This window comes from Ascochyta rabiei, chromosome 9 (genome assembly GCF_004011695.2).
Source record: "Ascochyta rabiei chromosome 9, complete sequence".
Lineage (NCBI taxonomy): Eukaryota > Fungi > Ascomycota > Dothideomycetes > Pleosporales > Didymellaceae > Ascochyta > Ascochyta rabiei.
This window is the reverse complement of record NC_082413.1, coordinates 1,314,339-1,341,855: the sequence shown is the minus strand read 5'-3', so window position 1 is coordinate 1,341,855 and position 27,517 is coordinate 1,314,339. Positions and strand designations below refer to the sequence as shown.

Below are 27,517 nucleotides of genomic sequence, written 5' to 3'. Positions count from 1 at the left end.
GCCTCTCGTCGTTCTTGCTCACCTGCCGCCCATTGCCCCAGATACCAACCATGTGATTCCCTTACACCTCATTCTCAAAAGTTCGTGCAGTACTTCTCAAACTTGCGACCCTCAAGCGGCTGCGGGAACACGCCGCCGTCAAGCAGCTGAAACAGATCCCACTCTCCAGCGCTACCCTCCGTCTTGAAGTTCCAAAACACCCAGCCCTGCGTCTTGGCCTCGAAAGCGTCGAGCTGAACCTCAATGTACCTGCGTACACTGTCTTTCCAGGCTTGGGACCAGGCGTCGACTTGGCCCGATTTGCCGGTGCAGGAGCCGACGTAGGATGCACCGGCGTAACTGCCTTCCATGCGCGAGCCGGATGCAAAGCCATTTAGGTGACGGGCGCAGTCAGTGAGAGCCCCGGACCACTCGCCGACAATGGTCCACTTGTCAGACGTAGCGTAGGTGTCCACCTGTCATCGCGTGGTCAGCGACGTACAACTTGTATGACCATGGGATACGACTCACTGCGTTGCATGCCATACCCAGATGCTGCTCGACGCCCATGCCCACAAGGCCGTCACCGAAGATCTGGTACTGATGATGATCGACAATCACTCCCTGAGCACCGTTATCCTGAGGCGTAAGGAACCCATTCATCCAGCTCGGGTCGACGAATCCATCGTGGAACATGACGGGCGTATCGCTCACTTCGCGCAGATTGTAGAACGCATCGCGGTAGAATTGTCTGACCGTATCCTGCGGGACCATTGCCAGAAACGGCTCGTTGAGGGGCTGGATGGCGACGACCACGTCTTGCATGTCCGGCTTTGCATACTTGTCATTGAGGATCGTGAGCGTCTGGTGCGTGTACGCCAGACTATCCGCATCGCCCCATGCCGGATACGCCAGCTTTTGACCGCTGTGGTCGAATCCGTTCTGGCTCTTCGGCGCACCGTGCAGGTCGATGACGACTTTGAGTCCAGTCTCGCGCGCCCAGGTAATGGCTTTGTCCAGGTAAGGGGCTGCGCCTGAAGTGAAGGGGCCCCAAGGCTCGACGTAAGACCAGTAGCCGATAGGGATGCGGACCATGTTGAAGCCAGCGTCACGGATCTTTTGGAAGTCCTGCAGAGAGACAAACGAGTCCCAGTGGGGTTTGAGGGCGTCGTAGCAGCCTTGCTTGCCGAGCTTCTCGCAGAGGGTCCATTCGTCGATGACAGCGTAGTCGGGCGTGCTGTGGGACTCGAACATCGAGGGGGTGATGAACCTGTTGTGGTATTGGTCGAGTACATGTAAACGTGTGTGCAAACTCACGGTTCAAGGACCAGCCATCCTCCCAGGTTGACGCCACGGACTTTGGTGCTGCCCCAATTGAAGTCGACGCTTCTCTTTTGGGATGTACTGCGTTCGGTTATTGGACATGTAGTCTGTTGCGTGCTTAGGTGACGTACCTCGATGGTGCTGCGTGTACAAGAGCACTCGCACTGACCAAGATGGCTGACAAGGTGGCACGAAGTCGCATGGTTGAGCAGGTACCGAGGCAGTGTTCTGGTGTGAGGGTCTGGGAGAGACGAGTTTAGGTGAATGTTGGAATGTGAAAGCAAGGTTGGTGGTGAGTGAAGTGAAGGAACCGTTGTGAGGTTCGCGTTGGGTCAAGCTGAGTGTTTATTTTTGCAGCTGGGGGCGGGGGAAGAACTAGGTGTCCATAGTGCCTGCGCACGGTGGAACGTGTGCAAAGTAGCTGTGTGACAGCAGTGGTGACTGCTGGATTGATGATTTGATTGAAGATATCGCGCCTGAGCTTCAGCACACAGGAAGTAGCATGTACTCGTTTGAAGCTTCCTAGCTACACTGCCTTTTCAGACCGTCCATTTCAACCCAATGCACGGAATGGTTTGATATGGTAATTGCTGATGTAGAGGTTGACGGATGCGTAGTGCGAGACTCTGAGTTGTTTATCATAGAGGAACGGGCATTCTGTTGAATGCAATCCCTATGCCGCGCTAGTCACGCTCCCATGCTAGAGATAAGACACGTTGGCGTTTTCATATCGTGCCGGAAGAGAGGTGCCCTCAGCCGTAACCAATGAACCAGATTCAGTTGTGCAGCGTCAGGGTGGGTGAGGCGGAGCAGGGCGTACGAGGTGCGGGACGACGTCACGCCAGTCCTATCGACACCTTCAGATTTTGTAGTCGACACCAATCCCGTGGTATCTTTGATGGTGACGAGCCTTGAACCTCGAGTTCTGTTCGCCACTTGACCGCTACAACGTGGTGTGGATCTCGCAGACGTTACAAAACCCTCTCGAGAAGGTGAAGGGAATTGAAGGCGGGTTGATAGTTTGACAGCACGTGGAGATGTGGAATGCTCGTTTCAAGTCCTGGGCGAGAGTTGTTCTCGTAGCAGTCCCATTGGCACAGGCTCAATCCATGAAGCCCACCGTCTCATCCATGACCGCGGCGAAGCTCTTGGTTTCTCTGTGCTGTCCGCTGGTAATGGGTGGAAATTGAGACATTCTACTGCGGAACTCCCCTGACTTTCGAATAGCCGGACTCAGGTCTCTGGTCACGAATGTCAGCTCCTCAATAGGAACCAGGAATGCATGAAGAAGGACGCACTCAACACGGCCTCTGAGCAGGTAGCCTGAGCGCTCCATGGCAACAGCAAGCTCCTCCTGATGGTTATCCAAAAGACTCGTGTTGGGCACGACGATGAGTGGGAGGTGGAAGCGCAGAGCGTCGAGGATAGATCCCGATCCAGCATGCGATACAACGAGGCCCTTGGACTGCTGCACGAGTCTGAGCTGGGCGTGTAGGCCGTGTGGGCTGAAGTCGATGCCGTCGATGATCAACGAGTGCTGGGTGTCCTGCACGTGAGACCGAGCACTGGCAGCAGCCTGGGCAAAGACGTCTTTGGCAGAGCCATGCTGGACGAGCAGATGGGTGAAGCCGTGTTCCAGCAACGCATCCAGAGACGGAGGGCTCAGGACGGACTCGATCAGGGCTGCAAAGGGGGCTGTTGCGCCGGTGGTGACGAAGCACAGCTTCGAGGCGGGTGTCCAGCTCCACGAAGCGGCCATGATTGTTTTTCCTGGGTGGAGGGTGGAGGGTGGAGCGATGCAAGGCGGAGGGTGGAGCGATGCAAGGCGGAGGTCGGGCGGCAGGCGGCTCGCATTGGCTCGTGGCAGCGGTGCCAAGCCACGGGGCCGGGCGTGGGAGCGCGAAAAGTCGACGACGGCCTCTACACATCCCCAGCAGCATGGCGTCAGTCACACAAAGGCTGCTGCTGCAGTCGCGGCGCTGTGCGTCCTCGATCCCCGCTCGATCGATAGCCCGACACCCACCACAGTGGCCACGGCCGCTGTCGACCACGGCCAGCCGGTGCGCAAGACCCGACCGCGACGACGGACCCGCGCGAGAGCCCGAGGCAGCCGCCAAGCCCGTGCTGGAGTCGACGTGGGCCAACACGCCCGACAAGGCGGCGGCGCAGCTGCAGAAGCTGGCCGAGGACCTGAAGGCGCTGGACCCGGCCGTGATGGAGGAGGCGGTGCGCAAGGGCAAGCAGGGCATCCCCATCGCGCCCGGCTCCGAGCTGGTCGAGGACGAGGACTTTGAGATCCTCGAGGACGAGCTGTACCGCATCAAGTCGGGCTTCTGGGCCGAGGGCGAGGAGTCGATGGGGCCCGACGAGGACTACTACGGCGACGACATCACGAGCCACGGCCACGGCGAGCTGCAGAAGCACCGCGAGCTGAGGGAGTATGCACGCCTGATTGCCTGGGAGCTGCCTCTTCTGAGCCGTATGTCTACCCACACTGCACTCAACCGCATGACTGATAGAATCGCCAGAACTCGCCCGCCCCTTTGAACCCCCGACCGCCTCCACCCCCTTCCGTTTCCGCTACACCTCGTACCTAGGCGAATCCCACCCAGCGGCCAACAAGGTCGTCGTCGAGTTCTCGCCCTCGGACCTCGGCCTGGCCCCTACCCAGCGCGACAAGCTGATCAAGCTGTCCGGGCCGCGCTACAACCCCTCGTCCGACCTGATCAAGATGTCGACGGAGCAATTCGACACGCAGACGCAGAACAAGCGCTTCCTCGGCGAAACCATACAGTCGCTCATCGCCGAGGCCAAGGACAGCACCGACACCTTCCAAGACGTGCCCTTTGACTTCCGCCACCACCGGCCCAAGCTGCGCCACGCCTTCCCCCCGGCCTGGGCCCTGACGCCCGAGCGCAAAGCCTACCTCGCCCAGAGGCGCGCCGACCAGGCGAGGCTGCAGGATGTCCGCGCCGGCAACGGACAGCTGATCGACGGCAAGACGGTCGTGGATACCAGCCTGCCCTTCCTCGCCGACCCCGAGCCTGTCCTGGTCCAGGCGCCGAGGAGGAAGTAGCGAGGAAGCGAGAAGCAGGGGTAGAGAGCAGTGTATCATACAAGGCCGTACGTCTGTATCTGGTTTAATGGAAGAAAGCATGGAATAGGATTGAAATTCACTCTTTTCGATGGCACTCACTCGGCAGATCAAGTTCCTTTCCTGTTCTTGCTATGATATGAGACATTCCCTTAACAAATAAGGTTCCTTTCCTGTTCTTGCTATAATATATGATATATCAACATTCCCTTAACAAATGAATTCCTATTATTGCTACAAATATAGTAAATCAACCTTCTTATAGCAATTTAAATCCTATTCTTGCTACGATATACAACATGGTATACAACATACGACATCATCCTTCTCCTGCTCAGCCCAAAGCATGTCCCAAGGGTATCTATCTGACCCGATTACGCCGATTTCTCAAGTCCCAAGTAGTGATACAAAAAATTAAACCAAAACAAAACAAAATACTGCAGTCACAGCCTACCCCGTAGCAGCGGGCGCGGGCGCGGACGAGGGAGCTGCAACCGCCACCGCTGCCGCTGCCGCTGCCGCTGCTGCTGATGCTGCTGCTGCACTGGGCCGATTCTTCTTACGAGCCCCCTTGGACTCGCCTTCTCCAGCCTCTCTCTTGCGCTTCGATGACCTGCTGCTGCCACCCTTGGGTCGGTACGCTGTGTCGTCCGGGTCGCCTCCGCCCTTCTTCCCCTTGCCCTTGGCTTCGGGCGCGGCCAAGTCCTCGCCATCGTGTTCCTCCTTGGGCCCTGGTGTGCCGCCGACGTTGGACTGGCGCCCCTTCTTGTTGCCGCCCTTGGGGGCAGCCTTCTCGGATACATTGTCGTGGTGGGGGGCGTCCTTGTCCTGGAGGAAGACCTGGGGCTGATTCTTGCGCAGCCAGCTGTAGACGCTGTCTGGGTTGCGGATGGTAAGCTCCTTCTCGCTCAGCGGCGGTTGCGAGGGCCCCAGGTGCAGGGTGCGGGTGTGGGGGCTGGCGGGGTCGAAGGCGGGGTCGTCGAGCAGCTGGTCGAGGGCGAGCAGGTACTCTTCCTCGTGTGCGGGCGACATGTAGCCGGGCGCGTGCTCGCTGAGGTCGATGCCGTCGGGGAGGGCAGACGGGTCGGTTGTGGTGGTGTGTGGGACGGTGGCTTCGAGGGTGGCGAGCGACGTCTGGACGCGCTGGACGGCCTGGGCAGCGTGCAGCTGGTCGGCATGCTGGGCGTACTGCTCTGGTGTGAGGGCGCCGGCGTTGAGCTGTTCGCGCAGGCCGTGCAGGCGCTGCTCGGCTGCTTGTGTGCTGGCAGGGTCGGACAGGTCGAAGCGTTGACGCGCCGAGACGCGTGGCTGGGAGTTGAAGTCGAGCAGGGCGTCGAGCAGCTGGTCGTTCTCGGCCTGCAGGCGGCGGGCGGTGCCCATAGCCTTCCACTCCTCCATGATCAGGTGGTTGCTCTGGCTCATGGCGTTGTCGAACTTGATGCGCATCTTGCGGTACTTTCGCCTGCAGGCTGGGTTAGCGGCGGTGTTGGGTGGGAGCTCGCTGTGCAGTCCGCGTACCTCCATGAGCGCTTGACGGGCGGCTTTTGCGCTGGCTCGGCGGCGTGCTCGGGCTGGAGCTGGGGCTGGGCTGTGGTGTCTGCAGGCTGGGCTGTGGTGTCTGCGGGCTGGGCGGTGGTGTCTACAGGCTGGGGCGCCTCGGTCGCCATGATGGTGGTGGTGGTGGTGTTGTCTTGATGTCGTGATGGTGGTGTTGTCTTGATGTGGTGGTGGCGTTGTCTTGATGTCGTGATGGTGGCGTCTTGATATGGTGGTGCCGTCTTGATGTCGTCGTGGTGGTGGTGGTGCCGCCTTGATGTCGTGGTCGTGACGGCGTGACGGTTGCCAGAGGCCAAGGCGTGTGAGGTCGGAGGTCTGGCTCGCGGCAACGTTCATAGGTTCATAGGTGGCCCCTGCACGGGAGCTCCGGCGTGGTCCCTGCCAGTGCAGGCGAAATCACCCTCTGCTCCCAGGAGAGACCACGCCCGCGCCCACGTCCACGTCGTCGCCTCGCTGCTGCCTCTGCCCGTCCTGCGCCCGTCCTGCGCACTCGCCCAACCCACCACCCACCATCCACCACCCGCTGTCCAACGCTTTCGCCCACCACTCTCGCCCATCACGCTCGCCCACCCGCCGCAGAGCACCGCCGTCCGCACGCTCGCCCTTCTCTGCCCGCTCGCTCACCCAGACCCACCCCCGGTTCCTCCGGCAAACCGCTCAACCGCTACCTCGCCGGTGCACAGTAAGACCCTGCACCCACCGCCACGCCCACGGCCCTGCTGACAGGCCCCAGCCCTGCTCTGCTGTCCCTCCACCACGCGAGCAGCCCCTCCCTCCGTGCCCCCTCCCAACGCCCCCCAAACACAACTTCCCCCCCAACCGCCAAACTGTCACCCATACTCCTCAACCGCACCTCTCGCCTGAGCTTCGCTGGCGACCCGCGGCCCCACCGACTGAGCCCCGACCGCTCCCCCAACGCAAACATGTCCCTCGACGCAAAGGATGCCCGGAGGCGGCGTAGCAGTAGTCTTGTCTACAAGGAACCACCCGAGTCTCTTGAGCAGCTGAGCGACCAGGCTGCTCTGCCCAACCTCAACGCCGAGTGGGTGAATGCAAAGGGTGAGCACATACACACACACACAGAGGGGGAGAGAAACATACATGTCTATATACGATGAGAGCGGGAGAGACACATATACATACGGAGAGAAGGCTAACTTGACTTCTAGGCGCCTGGATCATCCACTTTGTCCTCATCTTCATCGGCAAGATCCTCTTCGACATCATCCCAGGCATGTCACAGGAGACATCCTGGACCCTTGTCAACCTCTCGTACATGGCCGGCTCCTACCTCATGTTCCACTACGTCCGCGGCGTCCCCTTCGACTTCAACTCGGGCGCCTACGACAACCTCAACATGTGGGAGCAGATCGACAACGGCGACCAGTACACCCCGGCAAAGAAGTTCCTGCTCTTCGTCCCCATCGCGTTATTTCTTGTTAGCACACATTACACGCACTACGATAGCACCTATTTCATCGTCAATTGTCTAGCCACGATAGCCGTCGTCATCCCCAAGCTACCCTCGGTACCCACTCCCCCGGCCCTCTTCCTGCCAAACACACGCTAACCTGCAACAGCTGCATCGGTTACGAGTTTCTTTTTTCAACTCCCCGCCCGACAACATATAGTCGCGCCCACCCTTCAGATTTGCATTCCTTCATTGGATTCGTATCCTGTATTTCTAATCTCCACATCATCCGCACAGGCGCGGACAGACTGAGTTGCATTCTCGGCGGACGGGCGTTTGGGGGCCTACTTCATGGCGAAAACACGGCGCTTTGATACAAAAGGTGGCAATCACGCAGTCACGTGCTATACAGGCAGCGACTTCATAATACAAACGCTTATAGCTCGTTCCCTCTTTGACTCTGCCACCCTAGGCACGAATGGTCAGCTACCCTAATCACGAATGGTCTGCCACCATAATCACGAATACCCTGCACATGAGGTCGGACATTGGTCACAGCACCATCCATTTACGTGCATGCTAGGGTCCCGATCCAGCGGAACGTCTGCTAGCGTGGCTTCCGTATCGGGACGTGCCGTCATCGATAAACCCGCATCGCCTGTTCTGCAACAAGGCTTGATTCTTCGTGCCCTGTACTTTTGAGCTCCAACCGCCCCAGCCCTGCCTCTTCCTCCTTCACCGCCATGACCATCGCGACCTGATTCTTCATTCTGTTCGCGTTGGCTTTGCCCGTGTTCAGCCTCCGCCTATCGACGGCGCGCGCCTGCTTTTGCAAAGACTCTGTATAAGCTCTAGTCTGCATTGCGTAGCATTGAAATCTCTCAACCAACACGGCAGCATCCAGCGCCATGTGGTCACAACTCGAGCCCACGGGGCCGCACCTGTCGTACCTGATCCTCACCTCTTTTCTGCTCACGTACGCGCTCTTCTCGCTCTTGATCAGGAACAGACTACATCTGTCTGAACCGCCTCTAGCCACACTATTTGGAATCATTGTAGGACCCCGAGGCCTGGCATGGCTGAAGCCGTACGCCTGGGGCTTTCAAGACCCGGTCATCCAAGAATTTACGCGGATTGTCGTTGGCGTTCAATGTTTTGCCGTCGGCCTTGAACTCCCAAATGGCTACCTCAGAAAGAAGTGGAGAGCACTGCTGGTCCTCCTTGGCCCCGTCATGACCTTTGGCTGGCTGGTTGGGGCGCTCTTCATCATGCTCATCTTCAACACAGACTTTGCATCCGCATTAACCATCTCCGCCTGCCTTACTCCAACGGATCCCGTCCTGGCAGCCTCGGTCTTATCCAACAGTCAATTCAGTACCCGAGTCCCAAAGCGTATCAGAGACTTGCTGAGCGCCGAGAGCGGCGTGAACGATGGCGTATCGTTTCCTTTCTTGTTTTTGGGTCTCAACATCCTGACCAAGGCCTCGCGTGGCGACATCTTGAAGGAGTGGTTCCTGATCACGGTCCTCTATCAATGCACAGTCGGCGTTATCGTCGGTATCGTCCTTGGCCATGCATTCAATTCGCTCTTCCACATTTCGCACAAGCGTGAGATGATGGGCCAAGCTTCCTACCTGGCGTTTTACCTCCTCCTAGCGGTTTTCTCCATTGGCCTCGCCTCCACCCTCGGCGTCGATGACTTCCTCGTTGCGTTCTGTGCCGGCCGCGGTTTTGCACACGGCGGCAATGCTCCGACAGCAGACACGCGACTTCCCGTCGTCATCGACCTCATGCTCAACTCAGCTCTCTTCGTCTTCTTCGGCGCCATGATTCCTTGGGAATCCTTCAACAAGCTCGATTCCATCACGCCCGGTAAGCTGATCGCAATGCTGGCGCTCATCCTCCTCTTCCGTCGTATCCCAGTGGTGTTTGCCTTCTACAAGGCGAAGATGCTGCCCAACGTCCGTACCACGACGGAAGCCTTGTTCATCGGCCACTTCGGACCCATGGGAGTTGGCGCCCTCTTTTTGGCTATCGAGGCCAGGGCGCAGCTTGAAACAGACACCTCGCTGCCACTGCCGCACCCTCCAAACGACTTGGATCCCAAGCGACAGAGGACTATCACGCTGATCTGGCCAATCGTGTGCTTCATCGTCCTGGGCAGCACGCTGGTCCACGGTCTGAGCACATTGGCGATCAGTCTTGGCGGCCACTTCTCAAGGAAAGAAGGTGAGAGGGCGCCGCTTATCGGAGATGAAAGGGAGGGTCTCCATGGCATGGTGTTTGATGAGGAGAACGAAGAGCACTATGAAGGTGTCAATGAGGAAGATGAAGACGCAGAGTTCAGGGGTTACCAGAGTACCTGAAGAGACTCTAGTGGTGAAGACTCCAGGCGTACGATCTGGTCAGAGGGCAGATGATGTACTACTAGCCGATGAAATCATCTCTCTTAGATGCGATACCTACCCTCCGCCGTTCCTAGCGTTCTCGCCAGCACTGAGGAGGACGCCAATGAGCGTGTGTCTCTTCTCCCCTTCTGCGTAGGCGTGCTTTGGCGACGGAGACCAACGGATATGTAAAGGTGCTGTGGTGTGAAGACAAGGCAGACTTGTTCAGCAACGAGGAACACTTGTGAAATAGGATTTGTGGTAGGTAGGCCGGAGTGTCGCTTGCATCGGCTTCTTGACGCTCCACTGGTATGCACTTGCGAGTCTGCAACACTCGACATACCACAAGCGACCAGCGCAGCTATCTACTGGCTCTCCAGCACCCTTTTCGCTCCGTCTGTAATGCGCTTGACCTCGTCATGTCCCTTCTTGACCACCTCCTCCATGCGCTTCCTCGCCTTCTGGACGTCGTCCGGACGCACCTCCCTGTTGACCTCATATTTCCTGACGAGCTTGTTGTGCTCCTGTCGTGCGCGCTGCAGCATGGCCTCGGCCTTCTCGGCCGCCCTCTTCGCGGCTTCGATGGCGTCGCGTCGCGTGTCGCCGGTCGGTGGTGGGAGAGGCACCTGGATGGTGAGCGGATTGCTCTGCTCAGGCGCGAGTGGGGTGAGCGAGTGAGGCGAGGCGGCAATGGCGGTGGTTATGGGCTTGATGTGCTGTGCGCGGTCAGCGGGGGTTTCATGTCGGTCGCAAAAGTGCACCTACTGCATCGTCTCCACAAATGACGTTCAGGACTCTCCCTCTCGGGACCACCTGTGCAATGTCGCCCAGCCGCACCGTCTCCTTGCCGTGTCCTGCCGTGCCGAGCTGGACCTTCAAGCTCTCGACAATGTCCGGGTTCAGCCGCCCCCCGCTTCTCAGCTGACCAAGGTCGTGTGTGAGTTTCTCAATCGCCTTCAGGATCGACGACTCGAGCTCTGCCATGTCATAGATCTCGTCCGTGGGCGTGGGTGCGCCGGCCTGGCCAACGGGCGGGCTCGAGTCAGTCTTTGCGTGCGACTTGCTGGCTTTGCCGGCCTTCTTCCACAGCGGCGGGAACTTGGAGAAGCTTCGCAGCGTCCTAGGGGCGCATAGTGGCGTGGAAGCGTGGAAAGCACAGCTGGGTGGTGTGAGCGAACGAAGATTGGAACATTGGAGCTTTCTCCTCACAGGTTGCGGCATGGCGACTCAATTACTCGCGCAGAGACAGCCAGCGGGCCTCTCGAGCTCAAGCGGAGTCCTATGCGTGGTGTTAGTGTTTGCGACATTGTGCTGGTGTGGTTCAAGAACACCAGACGGTACCGTGGTTGGGATGGATCATGGAAGCGCGACCACGCGCACTGGCCCCGCTCCACTCTCCACACGCGACCGGCACGTCATCAACTGGGCGAACTCTACACAGTATGGTGCAGCCGAAGCCGCGCTCGCCCTCGCGCATCAACAGCACAGCGCTGGCATGTTTCCAATACACGTGGTAGGTCGCTGTTGATACTGCGTTTCAGTGAACTATGCCTGCACGCAGCTCTCCCGAGCAATGTCCCAAAACGGACCAAACGGCTCTTTCGTCCTGAGGCTACTCAACCGCAAATTCACATGGTCCAGCCCTGAAGTCACGGTTGGGTACCCAAGAGAGCCTTGCTGATCCTCCACACGCGAGACCTCCGGACTGGGGCACTGGGGCCCCAGTTTCGATGATATCTTGTGCCACGTCTCCGAGAATGCAGACCTCGCCTTACTGCCTGCATTGCTTGATTCTTGCACGACAGTGCTTACTGACCTCAGACACAAATGCGAGACCAGTCGAATTCAACGACGCTCACCGGAGAATTACGCAGAAGACGCTTGATCTGTGATGAAGCCATGACACGGGTTGTGGAGGTTACAGTCAAGGCAACCCACCCACGAGACGCCGCCAATCACCAGCAGTTGACGCTTTCTGCGAAACTCGACTGCTTGTTCTGTCACGCGCCCCAAATATTCACAAGGTCGGCATGGCCGGGTAGGGGCGCTCCAATAGGCTTTTGCGCATTTGCTAGACACAATGCGGCGTCCGCGCAGTGCATTGGCTGTTCCCGGAGCCTTCAAAGGGAGCAAGGCAAAGCGCAGATCTTCGCTGCGGTAAGCATCATGACAACCTCGCCATGGCTGACAGGCCGCCTTCGTTGCAACGACGCCGAGTCGCCCGGGCCATTGTACCGTCTATCATACCACTTCGCAAGCCCGCGAATTGCAACGTCAGCATCGTGTGCTGGGTTAAATGAGGCGTGATCCCCCACACCGACACTTCTGATGTCTTTGCCCTTCTGCACGACCATCAGCGTTGCGAAACGCTTTCTTGCCCTGCGCCCCTCTCGATCGGCGACTCATCAACGGCTGGACGTTTACATGCGCTCCACAAACTCCATGTAATATTCTCGGATTTCCTCTGATCTTTCGACTCCAGCTTGAAATGTGAACCTTACCGGCAATGGCTCCTCTCACCATGTTCGCCGTATCAACCTTGCACAAACGTACTCCACGGCCCATTCCAGAAGCGTCAACACGGACATCACCGCCGACGCGATCGAGTCTGTCAACAGAAGGAGGCTTTCTGGAGGCCTGGGCACAAGGCTACAACGTAGGAAGCTTAGTCATTTTGATCCTGATAGTGTTCTGCAACTATCGATCTGGCATATGGCTGCATAAACTCATCTTGCTCGAGGTGACACCTAACAAACGTCGTCATTGACTTGTCTGTACTGACCAGTCGCAGCTTGTTCTCGCCCTCTGGCACGGGACCTTCATCTTTGTCGAGGATCCTTGGTATGGATGGTACCTCTCCGCGACGGCAACCTTGCTGTTCATCTCATACTTCCTCCACAACGTTGTCGCTTGGCTCAAGATTCGACCGTTCCTCCCCCAATGGGGTTCGCGCTTTTTCATCATCACGCTGCTCTGCGTTCAACCTTTCTGGGTCGCCGAAGCCTGGTCTAACTTCTCCTACTTCAACGGACTTGGCTCGGACGCCAACGTCCGGATGCGCCCTTGGGAAGCTCTAGTACGCGACCCTTGGTGGATATTTACAACTTGGAAATTGATCGATGCGATCAAGAAGACGTACGGATTCAAGATCTGGGCTTTGATCCGAATCAATTCGAGATTCGGCATCATGTTGTTGTGCATGGTATGCGCGTCGTCTCCTCGCAACTTACTCAACCGCTGACAACGACGAGTTCCTCTCCATAGCCTTTCTTCTCACAGACGCTGCCATCTCCGCCGCTCGCGTGACAGCTAGCAGTGGGATCAACCCATACTGGCGCTTCGCTCTGGTCTTCAAATGCGCTTCCGACACCATCTTCCTCGACGACTTTAAGTCCGTGCTTGACAACATCGTACATCGCAAATTTAGCTCCGCAAACGGCAACATGCATCGCGGATCAATCGTTGGCATAAGCAGCAGCCACGACGTACGGAAACGCTCGCACTCGTCCCGTGGCGACGAATTTATTGAATGCATCTCGCTCGAGGCGCCGCCTAGTCTGCAAAAGGTCTCGACGCCAGAACCGAGTGCAGTCCAGTCACGCTTCAGAAACCCGTTTGCTACCGGCAAAAAAAGGAATGTCATCCCGGAAATACACATTGAGCAGGAGATGAGTGTGGCAACAGAGATGAGGCATACGAGTCAGGACAGCTGGACGAGCGAGAGTCCTATGATACCAAAACCGGCACATACTGTTTACGGCAACCACAGCCTGGTGGCTAGCGAGAGTGATGGAAGCTTGTTGATTGGGAGACTTGTGTGAGCGACTGCACTCAAGATAGGAGTATTAAAAGAAAAACACGGCCACAGCCATGTAAGCATCCAGGTGGAAGGCACAGCTCTGTCAAGGCTGCATTTTCACCTGCTACCACGCCAGAGTCCATACCAATGTCAGGGATCATCCAGCAAAGACGAGCGGGATTGTCACAAGAACGCGCATGTGGTAGCGCACCGCAGGAGACATGGGTCAGCTGAGAAGATGCTGCGGCAAGCACACGCCATCATGACATCCACACAGGCGGAAAAGATGGGAACGAGAAGCGCTCGCACCGGACGAAGAGAAAGGAAGCGCCACGAGGGCGTTGCAGACGGCCAGCCCGACTAGATGTGTGGCTGGCTAAAAGCCGGTCGATGAAGCAGCTCGAGTGACCACATCCGTAGTAGAGGAAGACAAGGCATGAGTGCTGAAGAGGATGTCGAGAGAGTCATGAAAATACGCAGATCATCAGAACGAAATGCGTTCATGTGCTGAACACGAATCGTTGCAGACTTGTGCTGGATTTTTCATACTATCTATTCAGATCAAATCCACCCCGGTGGTGGTTGATCCCTGCGCATCGGAGGTACCGACGACGACCGCAAGAAGCTCTGGCCCGATACCCGCCATCCAACACCGGCTGATAGCTTGACGCGCAGTTTCTTCGTTCTAGAGTCGGGCTGGTTCCATGTTGCGGTTGCGTTCAGCTGCGTTTGGGTTTCCTTGGGGAGGCCATAGCTGAGCGTCGGCATGGCGAATGTCTTCCAGATCCCCGTTGACCCATCGGACGTCTTCACAATGGTGGTAACGAGAAAGACTAGGCTCAGGAGCAAGAGAAGAACAAGGAATATGAGCCACTCCCATTGCACATGGATGTACACTTCGCGAACGTATGCAGGCCCAGACACTACCTCGTTCGACGTGCCGACTCATCGGTACACGTTTGTCATTGCAGTCGCAAGCCTTTCCATGTGATGAGTTGCGTTGTTTGGAGCAAGCCATGGATTGAAGTCAAGGGGTCGATTGTAGGCCGGCCCTTGCTTCCAGGTGCGATATCGCAACACCGGCTCGCTCTCATTCGGCTAGACTGTGTAGTATGCGGGAAACACATCATCGAACGGCATCATATGTGCGTAGGCAGAGGCATTGGACAGGCTGAAATCAATGATCTTGCCGTTGAGTGACTCTTCTGTTTGGATGGCGACATTCTCCGTGTAATCAATCGCAGTTCCGTTTTGGAACATGGGTTCGACTTCTTGAATCACCCAGACTCTCTCCGCAAAGGTGGTGTTCGTGCGCGTTTCCAACATCTCCTCGTGGTAGGCACCTTCATAATGAGAGGATTCGATGGCTCTGACGCACCAATATAGGAGGCACTCGTTTGCTATCGGCGGCGCTTTCTTGTGCACAGAAGCGGTTGTGCCATCTGCTGAGGAAACAACTACCACGTCTGTGATCGGTTTGCGGATGTGCGGGAAGTTAGTCGATACATTGGAAGATAAGGACTTCCTCTCGTAAATGGAAAGCCCTGGAATTGTCCTCATAATGAGGACCTCGTTCGGGGCGGAACCGTTGGCGTTGATGGCGTAGCCGGTCATCATCGCGGGACCATTGTTGGTACTGTTGAAGAAGTAGCCGCACATAGTCGCGTTAGAATAAGTGACTTCAATGCCAAATTCACTGCCGAACAGATTGGAGGTCCAGTCCAGTTGGGTATCCATGCAGTCATATGACAAATAGCTGGAGACGTCTGCGCATTCGCTGCAGACACTCAAGGTCTCGTACGCGGGCCAAGTGCAGTTGTTTGTTGAGCGCGACTACGCAGAGGGGATCAGTCGGTGTTTCTTGCTTGAAACCGATGAAGTTGACGAAAAGTGATGGCTTACGAGGGGTATATCTGGTCTGACTCCACTACCAAATGGTATAGGCTGAGTACACCGTTTCCATAGAGATACTTCCGCGCAAGCAGTCCAATGTCGCTGTCCTCATGCCTTCGCTGGTCGCCTGCCCTAAATCCGTGTTATATTGGACTGTGCGCGGAACTTCACCGTACGTTTTATGTAGGGACCAGATGTTAGGCAGAGTGATCACCTGCTGTAAGAATGTGTCGATTGCGAGTAAGAGAACGATCAACAGAGCCCCTAGAGCGCCAGTGGGCGTCCCTTTGTTCTGTATAGCAACATTGCGGCGCCCCATGGTCTGCGAGTAGCCTTGTCGAAGATCTCAAGATCCCACATAGCTTGGGATGAGTCGTTGAACCAGTTCCATTTGAGCTGGCCTAGTGCTTCTGTTGTGGGCACTATCAAAGCCGCAGATGCGAACTTGCCGAGGATGTTCGCAAAGCTAGGTAATGTGCCCCAGTAAAGCTGGCTGCACTGATGAACCAACAGGTTATCTCGAATATCCACCTCTTCCAGATACTTTCGGAGGTATTATATTCGGCGAACTTGCATTCAATACGTTACTTGAAGTCTAGTGATGACTTTCCCTCAGAGGTCATACCATCAAAATCTACCGAGGTCGTGTCCGTTGGATGTTTGGTCGTCGGAGTCAGCCGCTGGGGCATGAGTCTTGGCTGGAACTTCTCATGAACTTAGGGCTAAGATGAGTGTGCGAAATAGAGACTGGGGAGCAAGTGATATGACCTTTTGAAATCATTGAGAAATGTGCTAGACAAGATTGATGTTTCCCGGCTTGGTCGAGCCCTACGGATGGTGAAGGGGTTCGTACGCGCCCATCCACATTCGACACTCGCCTAATTCGTCCACGTCGATTGGAATGCTGGGCAGCGCTACGATATCATCGCGTTTTTGTTGGCGCTGCGGCACAACAAACCGGCGGCTATACGAAGTTGGCAGGCAGTTGTGCAAGATGCAAAGGAGTATGTGCCGTGGAAGAAGTTTACCTTTAGAACAGCACAGTAATGCATTCGTTGATACACTTGCTCAAGCTTTATGAGGCATTCATTGCAGTGCAGCTCTGTGATAATTATTGTCATTCCATAATGCAGGACACAAAAAATGCATTTTGTTTAGCAACTGGAGGCCGCCGCTCACAGCCATCCAGGTGGCGGTTGATTCATTCTTACGGGCAACAGCGGAGCCTTTGGAGTACCCTGTCCTGAGACTCTCCACCCTAGGTTCGGCAACAGCTTGATCCGCACCTCCTTTGTGTCTCCAAGCGAGCTATCCCACTTTTCCTGAGCAGTGAACTTGCCCCGCGTCTCTTCAGGCAAACCATATATCAGCGTCGGCATAGCTGATGTCTTCCAGACCCCTGTCTCAGTGTCCTTTGTTGTCTCAATGATCGTAGATACCAAAAAGGCAAGACTGAGCAGAAGCAGGACAAAGGGAAAAGTGAGCCATGCCCAGCTGATGTGAATGAAACTCTTCCTGCTGTAGGCGCTTCCTTCTACCATTTTTTTGCTGACTGAAGAGCGGAGGAGATTCGTCATAGATATCGCTAGTCGTTCCATATGACGATTGATGTCATTGGGGGCCTGCCATGGATTGTAGTCCAAGATCTGCGTCGAAGGCCCATTGTAGTAGTTCTTATAGCGGAGCAAGGGCGTTGCAGACGCTGCCTCTGTGGTATAGAAAGAAGGGAAAAAGTCGTCGAAGAGGTTCAGTATATACATTACCGTCTCATTGTTGGCGCCATAGGTAATGTCGGAACGGGAAGACCCTGCGTCTGACACGTGAGGCTGCAGAGCAATATAGGCGTTGTACTCAAGCGAGGTTCCGGTAACTTCCGTTCCTTCGTAAACAGTTGATGCGCGCCATGGCCATGGATCCGGTTCAGTAACAGTCTCGAGATATTCAGACAATACATTCTCCTCGTATGTCCCCCAAGCATACGACGACTTAATCGTCTGAACACACCAAGACAGCATACACTCGTGGACAATCGGTGCTTTGTTCTGGTATACGCTCTCTGCTCCATATTTTGCAGAGGCTATCAGGAAATCCATTATTGGGTATCGAAACTGATCAAACTTGACTGAGCCATTCCCATAATATGGTGTCTTAAGATCGAAGTCAGTTAACGAGAGTGCTCGCACCAACAAAGCTTCGCCACTCTCATTCTTGGATCCATTATTTTTCGACACATACCCGGATAGCAGAGTTGGGGAACTTGAAGTGGCGTTCAAGAAGTACCCACAGACTGTTTCGTTTGGATATGGAACTTCGAAACGAGGACCCGTCCATGTAGCAGTCCAGTCATTGGCGGTATACAGACATGCGTATGAGATGTCGAGAACGTTGGATACATCTGCACATCGACTGCATACTGCCAGGGTGTCGTATATGGGCCAAGTGCAGTTACTGGTAGGACAGGAGAGTGGGATGTCGGGTCGTGTGCCGTTACCAAAGATTGTAGGTTGTGTTCCGTTTTCGCAAAAGAACTGTTCGATGACAGACTCAAACTCTTTGTCTATTGTGCCCATCTGGGCGTGGTTCTTATACGTGGGCCTGTAAAACGGTTCGTAACGTGTGATGCGCGGAATATTGCCAGTGGTTCTCTCTAAAGCCCAAAGGTCGTGGTACTCAACAACTTGTTGGAAAAATGTATCGATGGCTAAGAGTAGGACAATAAGAAGTGCACCAAGCGCAGCTAGAGATCGACCTTTTGTCCGATACAAAAGCAAGGCGGCACCCCATGGTCCACGTGAAGCCTTGTCGAAGATCTCAAAATCCCATATAGCTTTTGAGCTGTGGAACCAGTTCCACTTTAGTTGTCCAAGTGCTTCTGAGGTGGGTACAATTAATGCTGCAGAAGCCACCTTGCTGAGTAAGTTGGCGCAATTAAGGGCAAACTGGTTATCGCTCATAAGGTTCCCATTGATACGAAAGTAGATGCCAACAACCGCGCCCATGCATAGAGCACTGGTTGCCCAACTACCAAGCTCAAGGATCCATCTTTTAAACACATTGTTGGACGCGTTGTACTTGGCTAGCTTCTTCTCAATCCTTTGGGTGATATCTAAAGAGCGCTTCTCTTCCAGATTCGCGTCGCAGGATCCAGGTGCGTCTCCCTTGTAACTCGTAGTGCTGGTGGATGATGTCGAAGGTTGTCTTTGCGTCCTCAACGTTGGTGGGAAATTGCTAGGCATCTGCGGTTTCCTGGTGAAGTGGCAGGAGGCAACTTGCTTTAGGGACAGTAAGTAGAGAAGAAGGAACGAAGATGCAAAGAACTGTAAACTCAACGCCACAAGTTAGAGTACAAGTATGATTGCTCAGATAATTACAGCAAGGCAGATTGTAAGCTAAGCCGGCCCAGCATCTAGCGTCTTCCACGTAAGATATCTAGCGTCCATGATGCATACTTCCTAATCTTTCAAGGTTCAGATGCTGGCCACTAGTTATCCTTGCAGCTACAGACTGATAACGAGACGCTTGTTGGTGTTGACGTTTCACGTCCGTTGGCGCTGCGGCACAGCTACCGGCGCTTACGTGCATGCGGCGGTCGGCCATCGCCCACCATTGGTGGATCCTTCAAACCGCGAACATGTATTAGTATACAATAGACTAACCATCAAAGTTTACGGTGTTTTTCTTCGACGAAGTAAACTGGTTTATTGTGATGTCGACAAGGCCGCCCGAGAGTTATCCGTTAAGCAGATTGTGTGGACTGACACGGAGAGGAGCGTCTGCTCCAGAAAAGATTGATTTCGTTGTCTCCATGTGATCAATTCCACCCTAGGGGGGCTTGAAGACCTCGTGTCCAGTCTGGTAAGGACAAGCATTTTAGTTCTGATCCTCTGAATTCTGTCCAAATTCCTCTAGGAAAATGTGCACTGGAACCGGCAATGCGAATATCCCTTATAAGCGTTAACGAAAGACCATTTCACTCCGTAACTTAGGATTAGTAGTGTGTTAGTGCTGTAGTTCATATACTGCGTGCGTATGCGACTATAGCGCCCATGTTAAGGTAGAACAACCTTTACATTAAGTGCACCTTTAATGTAAGAGTAGAAATGCTTACTGTCAATGAATATGTTTTCTCTTACAAAGGTATACTTTATTCAAATTCTTCTAAATATCTAACAATGTCTGACTTTGTTGGGATTGATTGGCTGCGATACTCCTATCACGGGGTGTAAAAGGTCTTTCGTTTACAACCCATGAATCCCCACTACGTTGTCTGCGTCTTTTATGACTTTTGACAATTCTTGCGGTTGTAGAAGTAAGACTGGATAAACGTACTGCGGTATGTCATATATGCCGTTCCTAATCCTACACATACGAGAACCTTAGCAGTTTCAGACGAAGTTCTAAATCCTTCAGATTCCCCTTATTGGAGAGGCGAGCGTTGTCCTGAGACTCTCCAGCCTTGGTTTGGAAGAAGCCTGATTTTGACCTTCTTCACCTGACGGCTCGATGACCCAGGACTTTTCAGGTCCCGTCGCACCTCCTTCGGCAGACTGTAGATCAATGTTGGCATTGCAGAAGTCTTCCATACCTACATACTTCCATCCACACCATTCGAGGTCTTGACGATGGTAGCTACCAGGAAGGTAAGACTGAGAAAGAGCATTGTGAGTGGGAAAGTGAGCCACTCCCAATGGACAGAGACAAACGTCGTCTGTGTATATGCTCGTCCAGGCAGATATTCAGCGCTTTTGTGTGTTCGAAGGCTATCAGTCATAGCGGTGGCAAATCTTTCCATATAAGTGTTTATATCATTTGGTGCGAGCCATGGGCAGTATTCGTAAAAACGAATGTAGTTGGCTAACCACCAGGAGACGCGAGTTCTCCATTTTGGCCGCGCAGTACGGTGCGAAACTGTAATCAAGGATGGGAAAATGTCTTCGAAAAGTACTTGTGTTCTGGTATGGGTCTCATTCGAGACTCCAAAGCCGTCTGTTGCTGGGTCCATCGAAGCTGGATATATGCTGTAGTTGCGTTTGAAAGTAACCCAGTTGGACTCTGCTCCATCAATAACAAGCGGAGTGCTATCCCAAGGTGCGGGATGTTCGCGTCCTGTGTTATTGAAGAACGTGTCGGTCACAATCTCCTCATAGTTACCCCATGAGTAAGAAGAATGGACTGTCTTAACGCACCAGGTTAGTATACACTCACTTGCAACAGGTCTCCTTTTGCTGTATACGCTCTCCGCCGTTCCATCTACTGCACTCACAATCAGTGTGTCTAGAAAGGGTGCGTAAACATCCTTATAGCGGATGGAACCGCCATAGAGTAAACCACTTAGACGCTCAGCCAAAGAGATGGGTCTATTGAGTGGGAGCATCCGCATCAGTAACGCTTCGCCTTCAGTGGACGAATTTGGAGACGTTTCAACTTTGAAACCGGACATAAGGACTGGCTCACTGCTGGTAGAGTTTAACCAATAACCGCACGCCGTTCCTAAATTGTGTCTTAGCGTCGAAGCCTTCTGCGGATCTAAGAACGTACCGTTCGGATAAACATCATCTTTACCCTTGAGGTCTGAAAGCCAGTCCAACTTTGTTGTATAGCAGCCATATGTTAGCAGCTCAGAAACATCCGAGCACGAGCTGCAGACCCCTAGTGTCTCGTATGGATCCCATTCACATCTGCTCGACGGGCAGGAGAGGGGGATATCAGGCCTCGTTCCGTTTCCGAAAGTGACGGGGTGACTACCATTGTAGTAGAAGTATTGCAGGGTGACGCGTCGGAGATTGAGCTCATCGCTTTCTAAGGGATATCCGTCCTGAAACGTGATTTGGTTGTCGCCTTCGTATTGGATGATCCGAGGGATGTCACCGTGACCCTGCTCGATCCACCGTTCAGACAGGTCGGATACTTGCTGAAAGAATGTATCGGTCGCAAGTAAGAGAAGAGTCAATACTGCACCCATTGCGGCAAGAGATCTACCTCTTGTGCGAAAGAGAAGCAAGAAGGATCCCCATGCTCCTCTCGATGCCTTATCAAAGATTTCGAAGTCGATCATATCTCTTGATCTGCTCCCGTGGAACCAGGCCCACTTTAGCTGCCCAATAGCTTCGGAGATGGGGAGGATGAGAGCCGCTGAAGCAATCTTTGACAGCACATTGTTGATGCTCATAGCGAGCGGTCGCTGACTGAGAGGCTTGTCTTTAGAATCCAAGAGGATGCCAATGATAATGCCCTATCCATGCATTAGTCTTCGTGAAACTTTTAAGATAGATTGTTAGCCTCACCATGCATACAGCACTTATGAACCAGCTAATGATCTCGAAAACCCAACGTTTGAAAGCATTCTGTGATGCATTGTACAAGGCCAACTTTCTCTCGATCCGTTGGGTGATATCCAACGGCTTGGACTCAGGATTTGATGCTTGGTACGATGTCGGCGCTTCGTTGAAGTTTCTTCCATCTGGTTCCGGAACTGATTGTAAATCTGGATGTGTGGGAGTCGGTGGCAATGGCTTATGGCTCATGGTAACCATCTGTGGCCAACAGTAGCCGCAATGTGATACAACCTCGCCTTATTGAGGGATATAAGCAGTTTTTGAGGCAGCCGCATTATCGCTTATATCGTTAACCCAAACAAATGCCCCGTTGGCCCTTTCGAAGACCAAGCCAACGCGGCTGATATCGCCGATACCCTACTCTAGAACCGCCGCGATAGCAGCCACCCCAGCGGTACATTCTCATTCCTGAGTTGTCGGTTGGTTTTTCGTGCTAGAGATTTCTCACTGGCGGATGTGGCCTTTAAGCGCTTCCTGTTAAACGCCGGGCGCACATTTGCACACGTTCGGTACCGGTACGTGGGAGACAGCCCCGGATGCGCTGTGGCACAGCATTCCAGCGGCAACACGTCATCTCGAAACAAGAGCCATTGCGACATGCGATCCTGTGTGCAAGAACAAGCCGCCAGCGAACATCGAGAAACTTGGAACTACTGATTGAAGAACCTTGGAGGCAACCCACGAATTTGTGGGAACAGTCAATACATTCCTCTGTCGTTTGATGACGAAGCGCGCACGACGAAGTGCACTTGAACCATAAATGTAGGCGTTGAATACAGTGACCACCCCGGTGTTCAATCACGTGCGCGCGTGCAGAGTGACCCACCGCTGAGTGACATTGTGCCGATTAAGCCATCTGGTTGGTTAGCAATCGATCTGGTAGATGCGAGGCTATGAGGAAATCACAGAGGACTGGGTGTGAGGCGATCCCTAGCGGTACGGTAGCGCCGCGGCACGAGTCAAAAGGCTTAGGTAGCCAATAAGGACCAACATCCAGCCGCTGTCGCACGCGGAAGGCGGGGAAAGATAGACTAATTCGATCTGGTCGACAGCCCTGGAATGCAATTACGCAGACAGAGACTATACTGTCGTTTCTGAATTGCTTTTGTCCTGTTCAAAGCGCAAGCCGTTCTTGGTCATAGCGACTTTATCGATCTGTCTCCATGTGCTCTTAAGTAGTGACCGAATCACTCGACGAAGTAATGTAATCTTGTGTCCTACGCAAAGATCAAGCGCGTATCCGTACTACGCCAGGCATCAACGGAACGTTGTTGTAACAGGATCTATTGCAAGGTAGGTGGTTTTTAATCTATCAATATCGAGAAATGTTCTGTACTTGACAGCTGCCGACGAGCCACATCTGCGTACTACACAACTTTCTTACTGTCACTATACACGCAGCTTCTGAGCTAAAACCTCAAACCTTTACAGAGTAATTGAGAGGTGTTAGAGATACACAAATAAATTTACAAAAGGTTCTGGCTATGCGTTCGTTGTTGGTTGCAGCTAGTGTTGATGTAGAAGCGTGAATACCAAGTGGCTTGTCAGCAGCTTCCAGGCGCAATGTGTGAAATTAGAATGGCACAGATCATGATTATCTTATTCAACTGGTATCAAACTACAAGCTGGTACCTCACTGCGATCGGTGAGATCTAGTAGCAAGCGTAACAATTTCTATCAAAGCTCCACACCAAATTCTCGCTATTCACACAGAGAGCTTGCAAGGTGAAGGTCTTCTTCAGGACTGAGTTTATTGATTGTGATCGAGCACTGGGTGTTGAGTACAGTAACCGCTGGAGTGTGCGTCACGTGCAGGTACGATGTGACTGGGTCGCGGCCAGGGCTGATTGGCGTGATCGCTCCCTCGTCCAGAGCCAATCGCTTCGACTCCAGCAGGGCTGCCAAAACGCCGCCAAGTCGCATCATGTTAAACGTTCCTGATCAATTGGTTAGCCATTAATTTGGGAGATGCAAAGCTATGGGAAATTACAGGAGAAGCATCAACTTTAAAAAAAATTTACTTACCAAAATTGCCTTGTAAGGAGCTCTTATAGCGCTTGCGGATGTGATAGCTCGCCATGACGGGGTATCTGGCCTTGGAACGAACCATAGCGAAGCGGTTCTGTACCACCACTAACTATCGTCTAACGCTTTGCGTTCCACCTCTCCTAAATTTCATATATCTCTTTATCTCTTGAACACATTGTGTTCGTTGACCGACCTCGACCCAGCTATTCCAGCCATGTACGCCCGTGGCATCTTCCTGTTGCTGTCTCTCGCACTTTCTGTGTTCGCTGCACCACTCCCGACCTCCGAGGTAGGCCTTACAACCACTACAAGGGATGGTCAATGCTGATTGAATAAAAAAGGTTGGTCAAGGATTGAAGTCCATATTCAGACGAGAGAGACTATCCATCAACGCTGCACCACTTGACGTACTCAAAAAAGGACCAGTCATCGAACTTGTTCCAGTCGAGGGTCGGGCAGACTCTCAAGAAGAGAGTGAAGATGCTCTCAATGAAGGGGTCGATGGGGGGGAGGTGGTGATAGAGCCAAACAGTATTGACAAGCGAACTCGTACGCAGGGCGGGCACAGCGATGGTAAATGAGCAATTCTCGAATAGAGAAGGTGGATCTCAGTATCCGGAGTTTCGTTCAGTCGGAGCGAAGTTGACCAGTTGTGCTTTCTGATATCCAGAGTGCACATTTCTTCTTTTATATCCAACCGGGGGGCCCTTGGTTTAGTCTGGGTTTTGACGAAAACGGTGACAAGATGGCTTCTGATATCCTCCAGCCCTGGTTAGGCTGTAATTTTACTCTCAGTTCCTTCGCTTTAGTCCTTGGTGTTCCTGTGCTGGATGAACGTGTGATTTTTTTCTGGACCTCGTCCGGAAGCCCATACAAAAGAGTCGCATAAGCTGATGTTTTCCATACACCTACCTACCCGGTCACGCTCAAGGGCAGATTTGGTGATTGTAGCAGCCAGAAAGATCAGCGAAACGAAGAGAACCCCTAGGGGAAGCGTCAACCATTGCCAACGTACTTCGACGTACGATTCCATCCAGTACGCAGTACCGTTGAGCATCTCATTGCTGTTGACGTCAGACCTCATAACGTTGGTCATAGCGACAGCCAATCTGCTAACGTGAGCATCAACATCATTCGGTTCTTGCCACGGGCTTGAGACAATCTCTCGAGTCACTGCTCCGTTCCCGCCATAGTTCTTGTATCTCAAGACTGGAGTGTCCGAAGCGCTCGCCGCAGTGTAGTACGAAGGAAAGAAGTCGTCGAAGACATTCATGATGTTATATGCAGTAACATTGTTGGTTCCGTAGACCTTGTTGGAAACTTTAGAAGCTGGATGATCTTGATCTGAAATTGGCGGCACGATGCTGATGTTTTGCATGTAAAATGTGTCAAAGCCACCGCCGTCCTCTTCCGGTATCGCAAAGCTTTCCCACGGGGACTGGCGAACTGTCGTATTCTCGAATCGTGCTAGAACCTCTTCGCTATATGTTCCTCCCTCATATGACGATTTGATAGTCTGGATGCACCACGAGAGTACACATTCGTGGATGGTAGGTACCTCGTGTCGGTAAACACTGTCTGCGCCGTTCGTTGCTGAGACGACGAGCGCGTCTAATAGAGGATTACGCACATCTTTAAACTTGATCGAGCCGGCGCCAAACAGCTGTTTCTTTGTGAGGAACTCAGTGAGTGGCATTGTGCGCACTAACAAAACTTCTCCGATCTCATTTCCAATGTTGGTTTCGTTGAATAAGTAGCCCGACATGAGTATCGGTGCCGTAGTAGTTGCGTTCATGAAGTACCCGCACGCCGTTCCGTTCGGAGTTGTTTTCTCGCTGATTTCTCCCGTGAAGGTTGCGGTCCAGTCGATGGTAGTGTTTAAGCAAGCAAAGGTGAGAAGCTCAGAAACATCGATACTGGAGCACTTGCTACAAATTGCAAGAGTCTCATACTCCGGCCATGTGCAGTTGCTTGTAGGGCATGAGAATGGTACATCCGGCCGAGTTCCGTTACCAAATTCAACGGGATGTGTACCATTCCCGTACAGGAACTGCCGGATAGTTGGAGCAAGGTCCTGATTGAACTGACTTATCTCGTAGCCGAATTTGAACTCTGGGATGTAAAGCGGTTTGTATCTGATAACCCGAGGAATTGTGCCCGATGAGTTGTATATTGCTGATCACTGTTGAAAATCTAGCCGGGCATAAGTACCGGGTTGGTACTTGTAGCGTTTAGGAAGTAGCCACACGCTGTTGAATTTGGATAGTTCGCCTTCTTGATAGAACCAATGTGGCTGGTACTCCAATCTACAATGGTCGAAAGACAGGCATACTCAAGCAGATTTGATGAATCCTCACATCTGCTGCATACGCCTAATGTCTCGTAGACCGGCCACATACAGTTGTTGGCGGGACATGAGAGCGGAACATCCGCTCGAGTCCCATTGCCAAAGGGCGTAGGCTGCGTTCCATTGTTGGTGAAATACTGCAATGCTTTTGGGCGGAGATTTGGGTCTAGGAGGTTTGTTTCGTAGCCTGCGTAGTACTCCTGAGTATAGGAAGGTTGATACTCCACCATCCTTGGTATTTCGCTTCTGGTACTGTCTAGCGACCATTGGTCTGGGAAGGTTGTGACTTGCTGGAAGAACGTATCGATTGCCAACAGTAACACAATCAACAAGGCACCTAGTGCTGCTAGTGAGCGCCCATTAGTCCGATAAAGGAGCAGAGCAGCGCCCTATGGCCTACGAGACGCTTTATCAAATATCTCAAAATCCCACATGGCCTTGGACTTATAGAACCAATTCCATTTAAGTTAACTAAGAGCCTCTGAAGTTAGGACAATTAAAGCCGCAGATGCAATCTTGCCTAAGATGTTTGCAATGTTGAGCTATAACCCGTTTTTCGCCATGGTACAGCCGTTGATGTGAAGATAGATACCAACAATCGCACCCATACACAGCGCACTAGTCGTCTAACTAAGGAGTTCGAGTAACCAGCGTGTGAAGACGTTTTTGGAGGCATTGTACTTCGCCAGTTTCCGCTCCAAACGTTGCGTCAAGTCCAGTGATGAGCTTTGGTATGTCATGGTGTCTTCCAAGTCCACTGAGATGCACTCGTTCCGTTCATGGTCGTATCTGATCGATAGTTCTGTCCGCCTTTGTGGCCTGAAAGTAGGTGGGAACGTTCCTGTCATTCGTAAAAATAGAGTGTGTTTCGGCCTGTGGCTAAGAAATGAAACAAAGACGTTCAAGTGACTACTGGAAACAAACGTGAAGACTCTGGCTGTTTTGAGGGATCGTGTAACCGGATACATAGCTACCTAAGCTTACGATCCTGGCTGCAGTCCAGATAGTTGTTTCAATAAGCGCCCGCCACGATGCGTATGAGAGCGTTGGCATTGGACTCTCATTGGCGCGCCTATGTTGTAGAGGCTGTAGTATTGCGGAAAGACAAGCGATTGCAAAAGGCTGAGGATCTAGTCATTACGAGGCGCGTAGAGGCCGTGTATGATTGGTAGAGTGCGACTGCCCCGCTCTGTATGCAAAGTCATGGGATCTGACCAACGATCCCTTAGCCTAGTCCTCAAGTATAGACGAGCAAAACTCACAGCTGACGAGCTCGTCATCTTTTGGAGAAGACTGGTGATCAAGACTGACATTGTTGGTACCTTCGGTATTTTCAGAGTCTGTTCGCACCACCGTCGGGCAAC

The 27,517-nt window shown here is 53.3% G+C and overlaps 15 protein-coding genes across 15 annotated transcripts, besides 8 other annotated features; 4 read left to right on the top strand and 11 right to left on the bottom strand.

Moving 5' to 3' along the window:
• Positions 1–74: 74 nt before the first annotated feature.
• Positions 75–1,504, bottom strand: EKO05_0005954 (Glucan 1,3-beta-glucosidase; the record flags this gene model as incomplete). The annotated part of the gene is made up of 4 exons (XM_038939694.1): positions 75–455; positions 511–1,249; positions 1,297–1,383; positions 1,434–1,504. 4 exons carry the CDS (start codon positions 1,502–1,504, stop codon positions 75–77), a joined length of 1,278 nt encoding a protein of 425 aa, XP_038798967.1.
• Positions 1,505–2,404: 900 nt separating this feature from the next.
• EKO05_0005953 (N-acetylglucosaminyldiphosphodolichol N-acetylglucosaminyltransferase) lies at positions 2,405–3,061 on the bottom strand (the record flags this gene model as incomplete). The annotated part of the gene is made up of 2 exons (XM_059636700.1): positions 2,405–2,543; positions 2,601–3,061. The coding sequence occupies 2 exons, from the start codon at positions 3,059–3,061 to the stop codon at positions 2,405–2,407; spliced, it is 600 nt and encodes a 199-aa protein (XP_059492683.1).
• Positions 3,062–3,074: 13 nt separating this feature from the next.
• Positions 3,075–3,134: a tandem repeat.
• Positions 3,135–3,240: 106 nt separating this feature from the next.
• EKO05_0005952 (37S ribosomal protein S24, mitochondrial) lies at positions 3,241–4,378 on the top strand (the record flags this gene model as incomplete). The annotated part of the gene is made up of 2 exons (XM_038939645.1): positions 3,241–3,781; positions 3,831–4,378. 2 exons carry the CDS (start codon positions 3,241–3,243, stop codon positions 4,376–4,378), a joined length of 1,089 nt encoding a protein of 362 aa, XP_038798965.1.
• Positions 3,666–3,713: a tandem repeat.
• Positions 4,379–4,682: 304 nt separating the features above from the next.
• Positions 4,683–4,716: a tandem repeat.
• An 88-nt stretch (positions 4,717–4,804) lies between these two features.
• Positions 4,805–4,831: a tandem repeat.
• A 15-nt stretch (positions 4,832–4,846) lies between these two features.
• On the bottom strand, positions 4,847–6,063 carry EKO05_0005951 (uncharacterized protein; the record flags this gene model as incomplete). The annotated part of the gene is made up of 2 exons (XM_038939941.1): positions 4,847–5,858; positions 5,915–6,063. The coding sequence occupies 2 exons, from the start codon at positions 6,061–6,063 to the stop codon at positions 4,847–4,849; spliced, it is 1,161 nt and encodes a 386-aa protein (XP_038798964.1).
• Positions 4,897–4,926: a tandem repeat.
• Positions 5,308–5,373: a tandem repeat.
• Positions 5,942–6,049: a tandem repeat.
• Positions 6,063–6,201: a tandem repeat.
• A 675-nt stretch (positions 6,202–6,876) lies between these two features.
• On the top strand, positions 6,877–7,523 carry EKO05_0005950 (sphingolipid homeostasis protein orm1; the record flags this gene model as incomplete). The annotated part of the gene is made up of 2 exons (XM_038939682.2): positions 6,877–7,012; positions 7,123–7,523. 2 exons carry the CDS (start codon positions 6,877–6,879, stop codon positions 7,521–7,523), a joined length of 537 nt encoding a protein of 178 aa, XP_038798963.2.
• Positions 7,524–8,272: 749 nt separating this feature from the next.
• Positions 8,273–9,730, top strand: EKO05_0005949 (uncharacterized protein; the record flags this gene model as incomplete). Its single annotated transcript, XM_038945880.1, has 1 exon — positions 8,273–9,730. One exon carries the CDS (start codon positions 8,273–8,275, stop codon positions 9,728–9,730), a length of 1,458 nt encoding a protein of 485 aa, XP_038798962.1.
• A 386-nt stretch (positions 9,731–10,116) lies between these two features.
• Positions 10,117–11,058, bottom strand: EKO05_0005948 (ribosome-recycling factor; the record flags this gene model as incomplete). Its single annotated transcript, XM_038939584.1, has 3 exons — positions 10,117–10,467; positions 10,517–10,910; positions 10,961–11,058. 3 exons carry the CDS (start codon positions 11,056–11,058, stop codon positions 10,117–10,119), a joined length of 843 nt encoding a protein of 280 aa, XP_038798961.1.
• A 1,214-nt stretch (positions 11,059–12,272) lies between these two features.
• EKO05_0005947 (uncharacterized protein) lies at positions 12,273–13,572 on the top strand (the record flags this gene model as incomplete). Its single annotated transcript, XM_038939889.2, has 3 exons — positions 12,273–12,491; positions 12,543–12,953; positions 13,003–13,572. The coding sequence occupies 3 exons, from the start codon at positions 12,273–12,275 to the stop codon at positions 13,570–13,572; spliced, it is 1,200 nt and encodes a 399-aa protein (XP_038798960.2).
• A 1,076-nt stretch (positions 13,573–14,648) lies between these two features.
• Positions 14,649–15,209, bottom strand: EKO05_0005946 (uncharacterized protein; the record flags this gene model as incomplete). Its single annotated transcript, XM_038939869.2, has 1 exon — positions 14,649–15,209. The coding sequence occupies one exon, from the start codon at positions 15,207–15,209 to the stop codon at positions 14,649–14,651; it is 561 nt and encodes a 186-aa protein (XP_038798959.2).
• A 1,409-nt stretch (positions 15,210–16,618) lies between these two features.
• EKO05_0005945 (uncharacterized protein) lies at positions 16,619–18,679 on the bottom strand (the record flags this gene model as incomplete). The annotated part of the gene is made up of 1 exon (XM_038945879.1): positions 16,619–18,679. The coding sequence occupies one exon, from the start codon at positions 18,677–18,679 to the stop codon at positions 16,619–16,621; it is 2,061 nt and encodes a 686-aa protein (XP_038798958.1).
• Positions 18,680–20,028: 1,349 nt separating this feature from the next.
• EKO05_0005944 (uncharacterized protein) lies at positions 20,029–21,976 on the bottom strand (the record flags this gene model as incomplete). The annotated part of the gene is made up of 3 exons (XM_059636699.1): positions 20,029–20,933; positions 20,982–21,675; positions 21,728–21,976. 3 exons carry the CDS (start codon positions 21,974–21,976, stop codon positions 20,029–20,031), a joined length of 1,848 nt encoding a protein of 615 aa, XP_059492682.1.
• A 1,503-nt stretch (positions 21,977–23,479) lies between these two features.
• On the bottom strand, positions 23,480–23,704 carry EKO05_0005943 (uncharacterized protein; the record flags this gene model as incomplete). Its single annotated transcript, XM_038939815.2, has 1 exon — positions 23,480–23,704. The coding sequence occupies one exon, from the start codon at positions 23,702–23,704 to the stop codon at positions 23,480–23,482; it is 225 nt and encodes a 74-aa protein (XP_038798956.2).
• Positions 23,705–23,915: 211 nt separating this feature from the next.
• On the bottom strand, positions 23,916–24,236 carry EKO05_0005942 (uncharacterized protein; the record flags this gene model as incomplete). Its single annotated transcript, XM_059636698.1, has 2 exons — positions 23,916–24,130; positions 24,179–24,236. 2 exons carry the CDS (start codon positions 24,234–24,236, stop codon positions 23,916–23,918), a joined length of 273 nt encoding a protein of 90 aa, XP_059492681.1.
• Positions 24,237–24,611: 375 nt separating this feature from the next.
• Positions 24,612–25,601, bottom strand: EKO05_0005941 (uncharacterized protein; the record flags this gene model as incomplete). Its single annotated transcript, XM_038939647.2, has 1 exon — positions 24,612–25,601. One exon carries the CDS (start codon positions 25,599–25,601, stop codon positions 24,612–24,614), a length of 990 nt encoding a protein of 329 aa, XP_038798955.2.
• A 1,178-nt stretch (positions 25,602–26,779) lies between these two features.
• Positions 26,780–27,121, bottom strand: EKO05_0005940 (uncharacterized protein; the record flags this gene model as incomplete). The annotated part of the gene is made up of 1 exon (XM_059636697.1): positions 26,780–27,121. The coding sequence occupies one exon, from the start codon at positions 27,119–27,121 to the stop codon at positions 26,780–26,782; it is 342 nt and encodes a 113-aa protein (XP_059492680.1).
• Positions 27,122–27,517: the final 396 nt, after the last annotated feature.